This window comes from Mobula hypostoma, chromosome 2, assembly GCF_963921235.1.
Source record: "Mobula hypostoma chromosome 2, sMobHyp1.1, whole genome shotgun sequence".
Taxonomy (NCBI): domain Eukaryota; kingdom Metazoa; phylum Chordata; class Chondrichthyes; order Myliobatiformes; family Myliobatidae; genus Mobula; species Mobula hypostoma.
The window spans coordinates 51545930-51560163 of NC_086098.1; the positions used below are offsets into that span (position 1 = coordinate 51545930).

Genomic DNA, 14234 nt, shown 5'->3' on the forward strand with positions numbered 1-14234 from the left:
TTTCTTGTCATTCTCCTAATCTATCTATCTATCTATTGTTACGTACCCCGTAACTGGGTTGCCAAACCAGCAGAAATGGATCACTCAGTTGGAGTCTGGATTACTAGAACTAAGACTGTTTTATTAAAGAAACAAGCAACACAGTAATCGAAAGGATAATAAATGCAACAGTTCAGCAATGATAACCACACATGTGCACAGAATTAAGATAACAGCATCAATCAAGCTCTATCGTTGTCTAGGGGTAAATGACCAAATTTAAAAGTGACTCAGTCCAGTTTAGTAGTTCAGTTCGCAGTAATCGTTGCCATGGCGATGGACAAGTTGGGGGAAGAGAGAGATAGAACAGGAACAACTGATCATTCAGACACGGCTTCACTCACAGACCGGCGAGATTGCTCACAAGCAACTTTTTGGGCGGGTCCTTGGTGATGTCACCTGAGGTCACCGACTGTGACCCCTCCTCCAGATGCGGTCGATCCTCTGCAGTGAACCCGGCACCCAGGCAAGGGCGGACACACACCGGGTTCCCGCTGATCGTACCTTTCCACCCTGGTCGTTGTCTGATACTTCTCACCCACTTGTGAGAGGCGCACCGCTTCCAGGGTCTCGTTACCTCGGGTGGCGTGTGTCTGTCTTAGCGAACCTGTCCCTTTTTATCCCCCTGCTGGGGTATCGCCTGTCCATCACTTCAAACAGTTCAGGGTTCAAAGGGGGAGCCGCTCCAGACAGCTCTCTCTCTCCCACGTCCCTTCATTACACATCTCCAGACGCTGCTCCATTGTTCCTTATCTCTCCTTCCCCTGAGGGCAGGTGGCAGACCAACTGCTGATGCCACTGATGCTAGCCCAGGCCAGCAAACATCTTAATTTTATGTGTATTCTCGTAACACTATCCAATATCCTTCTGCAGTCTACCTGTTTCCTCAATACTATCTGCCCCTCCACCAATCTTCATATCATCAACAAACTTGGAAGCAAAGCCATCTATTGCATCATCTAAATTATTGATGTACAGTTGAAGGGTCACAGCCCAAAACATCCACTGTTTACCTTTTGCCATAGATGCTGCCTGGCTTGCTGAGTTCCTCCAGCATTTTGCGTGTTAGAAATATGCTGTTTTACATTTAACTTAAGAACAACAACAAATCAGTTTAAAGCAGTACATGCATACCTAGGGAGCTACATTTAAAGGCATAAAGCAATCTCCCTTTTGCTCTCATCTGTTTTAACTATTCAAAGACAACAAACTAGCAAAATGATGCTTGTACATCTTGGCAGTGAAGAATAGCTTCAGACTGATCAGTCTCCTAAATCAGGAAGAACAATACTCACAAACTCTGTATCTGTCCACATTCTGAGACGCTCCACTTCTCCAGGTCTTCTGTTTTGCCTTATGTTACTTGTGATGTTGTCCATTTCTTGCAGAACAGCTTCTGCAGTACTAGATCAATGGAATATATAATTAAAAAATAATTCATGATTTTGAAATGCACTTTTATTATACACACAATTATCACAACCAGTCTGGGATTTGGCCAAATGATACCATGAAAACATAGAAACATAGAAAATAGGTGCAGGAGTAGGCCATTCGGCCCTTCGAGCCTGCACCACCATTTATTATGATCATGGCTGATCATCCAACTCAGAACCCCGCCCCAGCCTTCCCTCCATACCCCCTGACCCCTGTAGCCACAAGGGCCATATCTAACTCCCTCTTAAATATAGCCAATGAACTGGCCTCAACTGTTTCCTGTGGCAGAGAATTCCACAGATTCACCACTCTCTGTGTGAAGAAGTCTTTCCTAATCTCGGTCCTAAAACGCTTCCCCTTTATCCTCAAACTGTGACCCCTTGTTCTGGACTTCCCCAACATCGGGAACAATCTTCCTGCATCTAACCTGTCCAATCCCTTTAGGATTTTATACGTTTCAATCAGATCCCCCCTCAATCTTCTAAATTCCAACGAGTACAAGCCCAGTTCATCCAGTCTTTCTTCATATGAAAGTCCTGCCATCCCAGGAATCAATCTGGTGAACCTTCTTTGTACTCCCTCTATGGCGAGGATGTCTTTCCTCAGATTAGGGGACCAAAACTGCACACAATACTCCAGGTGTGGTCTCACCAAGACCTTGTACAACTGCAGTAGTACCTCCCTGCTCCTGTACTCGAATCCTCTCGCTATAAATGCCAGCATACCATTCGCCTTTTTCACCGCCTGCTGTACCTGCATGCCCACTTTAAATGACTGGTGTATAATAACACCCAGGTCTCGTTGCACCTCCCCTTTTCCTAATCGGCCACCATTCAGATAATAATGTTTTCCTATTTTTGCCACCAAAGTGGATAACTTCACATTTATCCACATTAAATTGCATCTGCCATGAATTTGCCCACTCACCCAACCTATCCAAGTCACTCTGCATCCTCTTAGCATCCTCCTCACAGCTAACACTGCCACCCAGCTTTGTGTCATCCGCAAACTTGGAGATGCTGCATTTAATTCCCTCATCCAAGTCATTAATATATATTGTAAACAACTGGGGTCCCAACACTGAGCCTTGTGGTACCCCACTAGTCACCGCCTGCCATTCTGAAAAGGTTAGGTCCCGTTTATTCCCACTCTTTGCTTCCTGTCTGCTAACCAATTCTCCATCCACATCAATACCTTACCCCCAATACCGTGTGCTTTAAGTTTGCACACTAATCTCCTGTGTGGGATCTTGTCAAAAGCCTTTTAAAAATCCAAATATACCACATCCACTGGTTCTCCCCTATCCACTCTACTGATTACATCCTCAAAAAATTCTATGAGATTCGTCAGACATGATTTTCCTTTCACAAATCTATGCTGACTTTGTCCGATGATTTCACCGCTTTCCAAATGTGCTGTTATCACATCTTTGATAACTGACTCCAGCAGTTTCCCCACCACCGACGTTAGGCTAACTGGTCTATAATTCCCCGGTTTCTCTCTCCCTCCTTTTTTTAAAAGAAACCCAGAAAGTTCAATAAGCCAAATTTTCTTGCATGAAAGTAGATATTGGTTGAGATTTGAAGTTAACAAGATCCAAAATTGACATCACATCATTTATAAATAAAAAACAAATAGGCAGTAGAACAACCCAGAGAACATAGAACAGTACACCACAATACAGGCCCCTTTGGTCCACGATGCTGTGCCAACCAATATAAACCTTCTTCACATAGCACACATTTTTTTCTTAACCTTTGCATAAGAGTCTTTTAAATGGCCCTATTGTATCAGTCTGTATAATCCCACCACCCCTTGTACATACTAGACAACTATCACTTGTGTAAAAAAACTAGCTTTGACTCCTACCTTAACAGTTGCTCTCTGGTATTAACCATCACCACCCTGGAAGAAATGTGCTGGTTGTTTGCTCTACTTGTGCCCCTCATAATCTTATACATTCTTATCGTCACCTCTCATCCTCTGTTGTTCCATAGAGGAAAAAAAATGAGCTTGTTCAAATTTTTTATCTTAAGAGATGTTCTCTAATCCAGGCAGCAGCTTGCTAAGTCTCCTTTTCACTCTCGTTTCCACATCCTATAATCAGGTGACCAGAATTGAACACAATACTCTTAACTGTGGTCTAACCAGAGTTTTTAAGAGCTGCAACATTACTTCATGTTCTTGAACTCAATCACCTGACTAATGAGGGGCAGCAGAGAACGTCCTCTGAACCACTCTTATCAACTTGTCCAGCATTATGGACATGCATCCCACGATCTCTGTTCCTCCTCACTAAGAATCCTGCTATTAACCTTGCATTCAATCTTCTAAAGTGTATTACTACACACTTTCCATGACTGAACTACCCAACTCTGCACCCTGTTTATATCCCATTGTTATCTACAAGAACCTTCTCCACTGTGCACAGCACCCCCAACCTTTGTCATTTGCACACTTAACATACTAGCCCTCCACTTCCTCATCCAAGTCATTTATAAAAATCACAATGTAAAAGTCCATAACAAATCCCTTCTGAACACCACTAGTCATGGCCCTCAGGGAGAGTGTACCCTATCCACTACTCTTCCCTGCCTTCTGTACGCAAGCCAATTCTAAAACCATGCAGCCAGTTATCCATAGGTCCAATATCCCATGACTTTCTGGATGACTCTATAATGGGGAATCTTGTCAAATATCTTAACAAAATCTACATACAGTATATTCACTGCTCTACCTACATCAAATTGTTTTAATGCCTCTTTGCAGTGAGGCCATGCAGACTATCCCTAATAAGGTTATACTTCGCCAAATGCCCATAAATACAATTCCCAAGAGTGCTCTCCAACAGTTCACCCACCACTGACATCAGCTTCATTAGTCTATAGTTTCCAGGACTGTCCATAGTACCATTTTCGAACAACAAAACAATTCCTGACATTCTCCAATCCACCAGTGCCTTGCTTCCCATGGTAACTTGAGGTATATCCCATCTGGCCCTGCGGCCTATCTACTTTATAATGTTTTCAGAAGCTTCAACCATCTCTTAACCTCAACACTGTCCAACACATTAGCCTACTCTACACTGACCTCACATTCATCTCCCTGGTGAAAACCGAAGCAAATGACCTCCCCTACCTCTCCACCTCCAGGCACTTGTTTAAGACCATAAGAAATGGGAGAAGTAGGCCATTTGGCCCATCGAGTCTGCTCTGCCATTCAATCATGGGCTGATCCAATTCTTCCAGTCACCCCCACTCCCCTGCTTTCACCCCATACCCTTTGATGCCCTGGCTAATCAAGAGCCTATCTATCTCTGTCTTAAATAGATAGGAAAAAAATACAGAAAATAGGTGCAGGAGTAGGCCATTCGGCCCTTCGAGCCTGCACCGCCATTCAGTATGATCATGGCTGATCATCCAACTCAGAACCCTGTACCTGCCTTCTCGCCATACCCCCTGATCCCTTTAGCCACAAGGGCCATATCTAACTCCCTCTTAAATATAGCCAATGAACTGGCCTCAACTGTTTCCTGTGGCAGAGAATTCCACAGACTCACCACTCTCTGTGAAGAAGTTTTTCCTAATCTTGGTCCTAAAAGGCTTCCCCTTTATCTTTAAACTGTGACCCCTCATTCTGGACTTCCTCAACATCGGGAGCGATCTTCCTGCATCTAGCCTGTCCAATCCCTTTAGGATTTTATGTTTCAATAAGATCCCCCCTCAATCTTCTAAATTCCAACGAGTATAAGCCTAATCAATCCAGTCTTTCATCATCTGAAAGTCCTGCCATCCCAGGAATCAATCTGGTGAACCTTCTTTGTACTCCCTCTATGGCAAGGATGTCTTTCCTCAGATTAGGGGACCAAAACTGCACACAATACTCCAGGTGTGGTCTCACCAAGGCCTTGTATAACTGCAGTAGTACCTCCCTGCTCCTGTACTCGAATCCTCTTGCTATAAATGCCAGCATACCATTCGCCTTTTTCACCGCCTGCTGTACCTGCATGCCCATTTTAAATGACTGGTGTATAATAACACCCAGGTCTCGTTGCACCTCCCCTTTTCCTAATCGGCCACCATTCAGATAATAATCTGTTTTCCTATTTTTGCTACCAAAGTGGATAACTTCACATTTATCCACATTAAATTGCATCTGCCATGAATTTGCCCACTCACCCAACCTATCCAAGTCACTCTGCATCCTCTTAGCATCCTCCTCATAGCTAACACTGCCACCCAGCTTTGTGTCATCCACAAACTTGGAGATATTGCATTTAAATTCCCTCATCTAAGTCATTAATATATATTATAAACAACTGGGGTCCCAACACTGAGCCTTGCGGTACCCCACTAGTCACTGCCTGCCATTCTGAAAAGGTCCCGTTTATTCCCACTCTTTGCTTCCTGTCTGCTAACCAATTCCCTATCCACATCAACACCTTACCCCCAATACCGTGTGCTTTAAGTTTGCACACTAATGTCCTGTGTGGGACCTTGTCAAAAGGCTTTTGAAAATCCAAATATACCACATCCACTGGTTCTCCCCTATCCACTCTGCTAGTTACATCCTCAAAAAATTCTATGAGATTCGTCAGACATGATTTTCCTTTCACAAATCCATGCTGACTTTGTCCGATGATTTCACCGCTTTCCAAATGTGCTGTTATCACATCTTTGATAACTGACTCTAGAATTTTCCCCACCACTGATGTTAGGCTAACCGGTCTATAATTCCCCGGTTTCTCTCTCCCTCCATTTTTTAAAAAGTGGGGTTATATTAGCCACCCTCCAATCCTCAGGAACTAGTCCAGAATCTAAAGAGTTTTGAAAAATTATCACTAATGCATCCACTATTTCTTGGACTACTTCCTTAAAGCACTCTGGGATGCAGACCATCTGGAATGTTTCTAAGAGATCCCCCCTCATTTTCCTGAACTCCAGGGATTACAGTCCAAGAGCTGCCAGACGTTCCTCATATGGTAACCTTTTCCCCCTTTATTCCTGCCTTCCTCCTGCTCTTCATGTTTTTATAGAATGCTTTGGGGTATTCTTTCATCCTACTCACCAAGGCATTCTCATGTCCCCTTCTAGCTCTCCTAAGTTCCTGCTTTCCTTAACTCACTGGAGCAAATCTATCCAGAACCTCATGAAATGCTCACTAAACAACCTTCACATTTCTGCTGTACATTTCCCTGAGAATCTGTTTTTCAATTCTAGAACGATTTTTACCATCCAAATTTGGTTAGCTTTAGTTTCACCTCTGTCAAACAACTATGGATTTAAGCTTTACTTCTGAGGTCACAAGTTCTTCTGATAATAAACAACAGGTTTCACAATCTTCTGAAGGACTCAGCAGACTTGGCTCTCAAGCAAGCAGATACAGCACCTTTAAGCAGCGAAGATTTATCGTCATGGCCAGAAGCAAGGTGGGGGGGAAGTTTTCAAGCCAGGATGAAACACAGAGGAATGAGACCCCTCTTCCCAGCATCTTGCTTGTAAGCATGTAGTCATTGGGAAACAAAGTTGAGGACCAAGATTGCTGTATCACAGGGAAATCTAGTGTGATCACGACATGGCTTACTCCAGACACACCAGATATGGCGATCGGACCCGAAGATGACTTCCAGTAAGATGATGGCATGTGCAAATGCAGTGGCTCGAGGGCCAACCAAAGGCGCTCTTTTTATTTGTAAAATTTGTTTTTTTATAATCCAAAGATATTTCTACTCCAAGAATTTCGGCTACTGCAGGGCTACTCCATAAGTGAGCTGCTCATTGATCAAAGTAGCTGGACTGATGTTGAAGGGGCCATTTGGGGTGTCGGAGGAGCGCGCTGATGTGTTGGAGGAGTTGGTTTGCGTATGGAAGAGCTGACCTGGCTGCAGACAGTGTTTCAGAAGCATCAAAGTTGGTGAAGTATAACCTTGGGAGATTGTTTTGGACATTTCACTTGCAATTGCAAGACTCTGTTGGACAACATGATAATGTAAGTTGCAGCAGGCTTGTTACCCTTGTCTGGTGAAGAGATAAACAACCTGGGAGCTGTGTAGCCTCGGTTGGAGCAAGGCCTCAAGCCTCAGGCTTGCCTGCTGCTGCAGACCAAGTGAGTAGATGCAAAAGCATTGCAGCGAGGCATCCGTGCTTGCGAGCGGTGGAATGACAGACTGTACTATCGACTGCCGGACATTGTCGCTCTTGGTCTGAGACTATATAAACGTCCCCACCCCCAAGTGAATATGCTTCTTTGCACCTATTTTGAATTATGTTGCTTGCTATCTTGAATGTTTTGCACCTTGGCCCTAGGGGTATGTTGTCTCGTTCAGCTGTATCTATGCACAAAGTGGAAGTATGTGTTTCCTGATAAACTCTCAGTCATGCTCTTATATGGCAGTTTAGTCGAGATCATGTTCCTCCAACCTTGACAGTCAAATGCCATCTGTTCTATTTACCTTGGGAGTTCTCCTCCATAATCCTGATCACAGTTTACATACCACCAACGGCACTGGAGACACTGCCTGATGGCATCTCCAAACAAGAAACAGTCTATCCCGACAAATTTCAAATCATAGTCAGAGACTTCACCCAGGCTTGTTTGGAGAAAACCCTGCCCAACTACTATCAGCATATAACCTGTGGCACCAGAGGTCCCAACACACTAGACTACTGTTATATCAAGATCAGGAATACCTACTATTCTATGCCTAGACCCCAAATGTCTGATCACTTGGCTGTCCTCATACAGGTAGAGGTTAAAGAGCACAGCTCCAGAAATTAGAACAAATAAGAGGTGTCACAGAAAGCAGCAGAGTGACAACGGAATTGCTTCAAGTCAGTGTTCTGGGCCCTGTTCAAGGACTCATACGTGGATCTGAATCAACACACCATGGTTGTCACAAACTTTATTAAAATAGTTGTAGTCAAATGTGTTGAATGAGGGATTCACGTCTGGTGACCAAGAAAGTAACAAGAGGTCCACCTATGATCTCCGGAATGCCATCTCATGGGCAAAGTGGGCATTCCAGACTAAAGGATAATTGACAGTTGTAGCTACCTCTTATAAAATAAAATCAAGTAACATAAGAGATGCCTTTGCTTCCAGATGAGTTCAATGCCTCCTATGCTCACATTGGCTGTCAAAACATGGAGGAATTACCATGAGTTCCCACAGCCTCTGAAGATCCTGTGATTTCAGTCTCTGAGGCCGATGAGCGAGCAGGATTCAGGAGGGTGAATTCACAAAAAGCATCTAGCTGAGATGGAGTAACTGGCTATGTACTAAAGACTGTGCTGATCAACTGGCTGGAGTGTTCACTGAGATCTTTAACCTCTCACTTTGGCAGTCTGAGGCACGACCTGCTTCAAGCAGACCACTTGTACTGATGCCCTAGAAGAACATGGTAACCAGCCTCAAGGGTTATTGTGCAGTAGCACTTAAATCCACAATGATGAAGTACTTTGAGAGGCTGGTGATGAAACACATCAGCTTCTGTCTGAGAAACGACTCGGATCCGCTCCAATTTGCCAACCAGAGCAACAGGTCCACAACAGATGCCATCCCAATGGCTCTTCACACAACCCTGGAACATCTAGACAGCAAAAACGCACTCTTTGTCAACTACAGCTTGCCATTCAATACCATCATCCTCTCAAAACTAATCAATAAGCTTCAAGTCCTTGGCCTCAGTACCTCCTTCTGCAACTGGATCCTCAATTTCCTTACATAGTCATAGTCATACTTTATTGATCCCAGGGGGAAACTGGTTTTCGTTACAGTTGCACCATAAATAATAGTCGTAGAACCATAAATAGTTAAATACTAATATGTAAATTATACCAGTAAATTATGAAATAAGTCCAGAACCAGCCTATCGGCACAGGGTGTCTGACCCTCCAAGGGAGGAGTTGTAAAGTTTGATGGCCACAGACAGGAATGACATCCTATGACGCTCTGTGCTGCATCTAGGAGGAATGAGTCTCTGGCTGAATGTACTCCTGTGCCCACCCAGTATATTATGTAGTGGATGGGAGACATTGACCCAGATGGCATGCAACTTGGACAGCATCCTCTTTTCAGACACCACCGTCAGAGAGTCCAGTTCCATCCCCACAACATCACTGGCCTTACGAATGAGTTTGTTGATTCTGTTGGTGTCTGCTACCCTCAGCCTGCTGCCCCAGCACACAACAGCAAACATGATAGCACTGGCCACCACAGACTCGTAGAACATCCTCAGCATCGTCCGGCAGATGTTAAAGGACCTCAGTCTCCTCAGGAAGTAGAGACGGCTCTGACCCTTCTTGTAGACAGCCTCAGTGTTCTTTGAGCAGTCCAGTTTATTGTCAATTCGTATCCCCAGGTATTTGTAATCCTCCACCATGTCCACACTGACCCCCTGGATGGAAACAGGGGTCACCAGTACCTTAGCTCTTCTCAGGTCTACCACCAGCTCCTTAGTAGACCCCAGTCAGTTTTGTCTAGCAACAACGGACCCCAGTCAGTTTTGTCTAGCAACAACATCTCCTGCACAATCTCCATCAGCGCAGGTTAACCACAAGGCTGTGTGCTAAGCCCCCTGCTCTACTTGATTTACACTTATGATGGTGTTTTGCTAAGCACAACTCCAATGCCAATTCAATGACAGCACTGCCATACGCCAAATCAAAGGTGCTCCTAATAGGAAGGAGATTGAAAATCTTACTGAGTGATGCCACAACAACCACCTCTTACTCAATGTCAACAAGACCAAGGAACCAATTACTAACCTCAGGAAGAGGAAACCAGAGGTCATTGAGCCAGTCCTCACCAGGGGATTGGAAGTGCAGTGGGTCAGCAATTTCAAATTCCTCAGTATTATCATTTTGGAGGAACTGTCCTGGACTCAGCACGTAAACACAATTACAAAGAAAGCACCGCACAACCTATACTTCCTTAGCTGTTTGCGAAGATTCAGCATGACATCTAAAACTTTGACTAATTTCCCTCAATGAGTGGTACAGAGTATATTGACTGATTGCATCAGAGCCTGGAATGAAAACATCAATGCCCTTGAATGGAAAATTTTACAAAAATTAGTGGATGCAGCTGTCCCCCATTTTTCGAATGTTCGCTTTGCGAAACCTCACTGTTACGAAAGACCTACATGAGTACCCTGTTTTCGCTTTCAGAAGGTGTCTTCGCTGTTACGAAGAAAGGCAGCGTGCGATAAAAAATCAGCGCGCAATAAAAGGCAGTGCGCACCCCAAGCAGCTGCTCTCCCCCGGATTCGGAACGGCATTGCTTTAACACGTTGCATTGAGCAGCCGTTAGCAAGATGAGTTCTAAGGTGTCGGAAAAGCCTGAAAGAGTAAGGGTGTTACACTTAGCGTAAAACTAGACATAATTAAACGTTTTGATTGTGGTGAACGAAGCAAGGACAAAGTGAGTTTGGCTTGTGGAAGTTGACGAATATGATGTTGAAGAGGTTTTGGCATCCCATGACCAAGAACTGATAGATGAAGAGCTGACGCAATTGGAAGAGGAAAGGATAACAATCGAAACCGAATGCAGGAAGTGAAGCAACTGCGTGGGATTTTCACTGCAATGATAAAGTACGACTTTAATTTTGAAAGGGTACGTAGGTTTAGGGGATATTTGCGGGATAGTTTGAGTGCTTTCAAAGAACTGAATGATAGAAAAATGCACGAGGCTCAGCAGTCAAGCAAGCCTTCCACATCAGCCACAGCAGACGACGAACCTCGACCTTCGACATCGAGGGAGGCAGCCATAGGAGAAGATGAGCTGCCTGCCCTAATGGAAACAGCCGGTGAGATGACACCCCAGTGTCCCACCACCCCAACCCCCAGGCCGCGGACAGATACCGATTCGCGGAGAATGCAGCGGTAGCCGGGAGGCACACAGCACATCTTTAAGAAAAAAGCCGAAATAAACATGCTAATTAATTAGGTGTCGCCTAGCACGTAATTGTCGGCCCAGATCAGAGACGATGCAATTGGCAATCACCTCTGATCTGCGCCGACATTTACGTGCCGGGCAGCACCTAATTAATTAGCATGCTTATTTCCGCTTTTTTCTTGAAGATGTGATGTGTGCCTCACGGCTAACGCTGCATTCTTCGTGGCAAAGTATCGGGTCAGCGGCCTGGAGGGTGGGGGCCACTGCACCACCCAGCCTGCGACGACTCAGCCTAACACAGCATCATTAGTGTGCTCGGCGCTGTTTTCCCAATTCCGGTAAGTAATACTACACTGTACATACATTATTTCTACTTTATATAAGCTGTGTATTTTTACGTGTTATTTGGTAGATTTGGCAGCTTCATAGTTTAAAGGTTACTGGACAGCACGTTTATGCCAACAGCGCTTGCGTTTTCTGCCAAGAGCGCTTGCCTGAGATTTTTTTGCTACGGAGATCTGTGCAGGCAATCGTTGTAGAGAAGTATTTCTACTTTATATAGGCTGCGTATTTATCATATCATTCCTGCTTTTACTATATGTTACTGTTATTTTAGGATTTGTGTGTTATTTGGCATGATTTGGTAGGTTATTTTCGGGTCTGCGAACGCTCACAAAATTTTCCTATATAAATAAATGGTAATTGCTTCTTCACTTTACGACATTTCGGCTTACGAACCATTTCATAGGTACGCTCTACCTTTGGATGGCGGGGCAAACCTGTACACCTCAGTCTATCACAGGTAAAGTCCACACCACCATTAAGTACATCTACATGAAACACTGTTACAAGAAAGCAGCATCCATCATCAGGAACCCTCACCACCCAGGTCATGCTTTCTTCTTGCTGCTGCCATCAGGAAGGTAGTACAGGAACCTCAGGACTCACACCACCAGGTTCAGGAAACAGTTATTACCCCTCAACCATCAGGCTCTTGAACCAAAGGGAATAATCTTACTCAACTTCACTTGCCCCATCATTGAAATGTTCTCACAACCTATGGATTCGCTTTCAAGGATTCTTCATCCACATTCTCAATATGTATTGCTTATTTATTATTATTTTCTTCCATATTTGCACAGTTTGTTGTAATTTGCACATTGGTTGAATGCCCAAGTTGGTGCAGTCTTTCATTAATTCTATTATGATTGTTATTCTATTATAGATTTATTGCATATGCTTGCAAGAAAATGAATCTCAGGGTTGTATATAGTGACACATGCACTTTGATTATAAAATTAGATACCAACTTTGATGGAATTATGATTCAGAAATGATCAAAAATTAGAATAAGCAGACATTTCAAGAAAATTCCAGAGTTAGGGAGCCATGGAACATGGAGTAAACTGAAAGCAAGAATTAGAACTTTAAAACTAAGATGCTTTGGAACTGCGCGCCAATGCTAACAAAGAATAAACAGGACATAATGAGAATTGGAACACAGACTAAATGAAGTAAAAATGCCAATACCCAATGTAATAAAACAAATTATATGATCTAAAATGCAAGTAAAAGCAATATTATTACTTCAATAGTAAACTGACATTCTACAGAAGATTCCAAACAAATTTGCAATGGCCAAAAAGACAAAGAAATTAAGCTTTTAGTAGTAATTGCAATGGAATTACTTATACAAATCATCAGTTTAAAGCCAATGGTTTATACTTGATATAAATATTAGTGACGAAATTAGCAATCAGAATAGATTTAGGGATGCAGCAAGACACAGTTTTAAACACACTCTTAATCCACTATATTTTAAACAGGATATTTCGCAAGGAATTGAAAATCTCCATTGACATCAATATCAATAAGGCAAGGTACAGCAGGAACTGGTTGAGGTGATCTGTCCTGCAATTTCTGTGTTTGACTTTATATGAAACACCAAAATGTATTTACCTGTTTACTAGTTGATCAAACAGAAGGCTTTGGTTGAGGGTTTCAAATTTGTTTCTCCTTGCACGACCACTTCTTCTAACTTCTGAATCACCATTCATGTGAGAATGACTCCCATCCTCCTGGGATTCACGTCGACTTCCAGGATTTCTGAGAACTTTTTAGGATAACAGTAGATTATCAACAATTTTAACATTTTGATTTATATATTTATGGCAGTTTATAAATTTTACTATGCAAAATTAACTTGGTTCAGTTTCACCCAAACAGCTATGGATTTAAGCTCAACTTCTTTCTAAAACCACATGTCTTTCAAATAAGGGAATTAACATTCAGACATGATCACAGTTGAAATGAGATTACAGACATTTCAAAAGAAAATTTCAGAGTAAGGGGGCCTCATAGACACAAATATTTTGTGATAAGTGTGTATGGGCAGATTGCAATCTGCAGTGTTGTTCTTTTAAGTTGAGTTACCTTTAAGACTGCCGCTCAAATCTAAACAAAATTTAAAAGGTCAATTATTGTTGCAAACTTTTATGGGCCAGCAGTGCTTGATGATCCACATCATCGCAATAACCACACCACATTAGCTAAACTTCTGCTTAAAAGAAATTCGAGTAACCTGAATCTTATCTCTTGTGATTTTGTGAGAAATGTGGAATCTACAAAACTTTCATGACAAATAAATCTATTCACATCTGAAAGAAAGAACTAGTGGAACTACTGCAACAAAGTACCAGTGACCCAGGTTCAGTCCTGACTTCCAGTGCCAACTGCATGCAGCCTGCGCATGCAATTTGTGACTATGTGGGTTTAGTCTGTCAACTCTGTTTCCTTCACATCCTAAACTAATGCAGATTGGTAGGTTAATTGGACAATTTAAATTACCACCAAAAATCTTGAGA

At 43.1% G+C, this 14234-nt stretch overlaps 1 protein-coding gene across 1 annotated transcript in view; it reads right to left on the bottom strand.

The window, feature by feature from the left end:
* atad2b (ATPase family AAA domain containing 2B) overlaps positions 1-14234 on the bottom strand; it is a 200965-nt gene that overhangs the window by 101083 nt on the left and 85648 nt on the right. The window contains exons 4-5 of the mRNA XM_063036823.1: positions 13330-13483; positions 1335-1443 (exon numbers count right to left, since the gene is read on the bottom strand). Coding sequence (XP_062892893.1) covers positions 1335-1443; positions 13330-13483 — 263 coding nt within the window. The remainder of the gene's footprint in view (positions 1-1334; positions 1444-13329; positions 13484-14234) is intronic.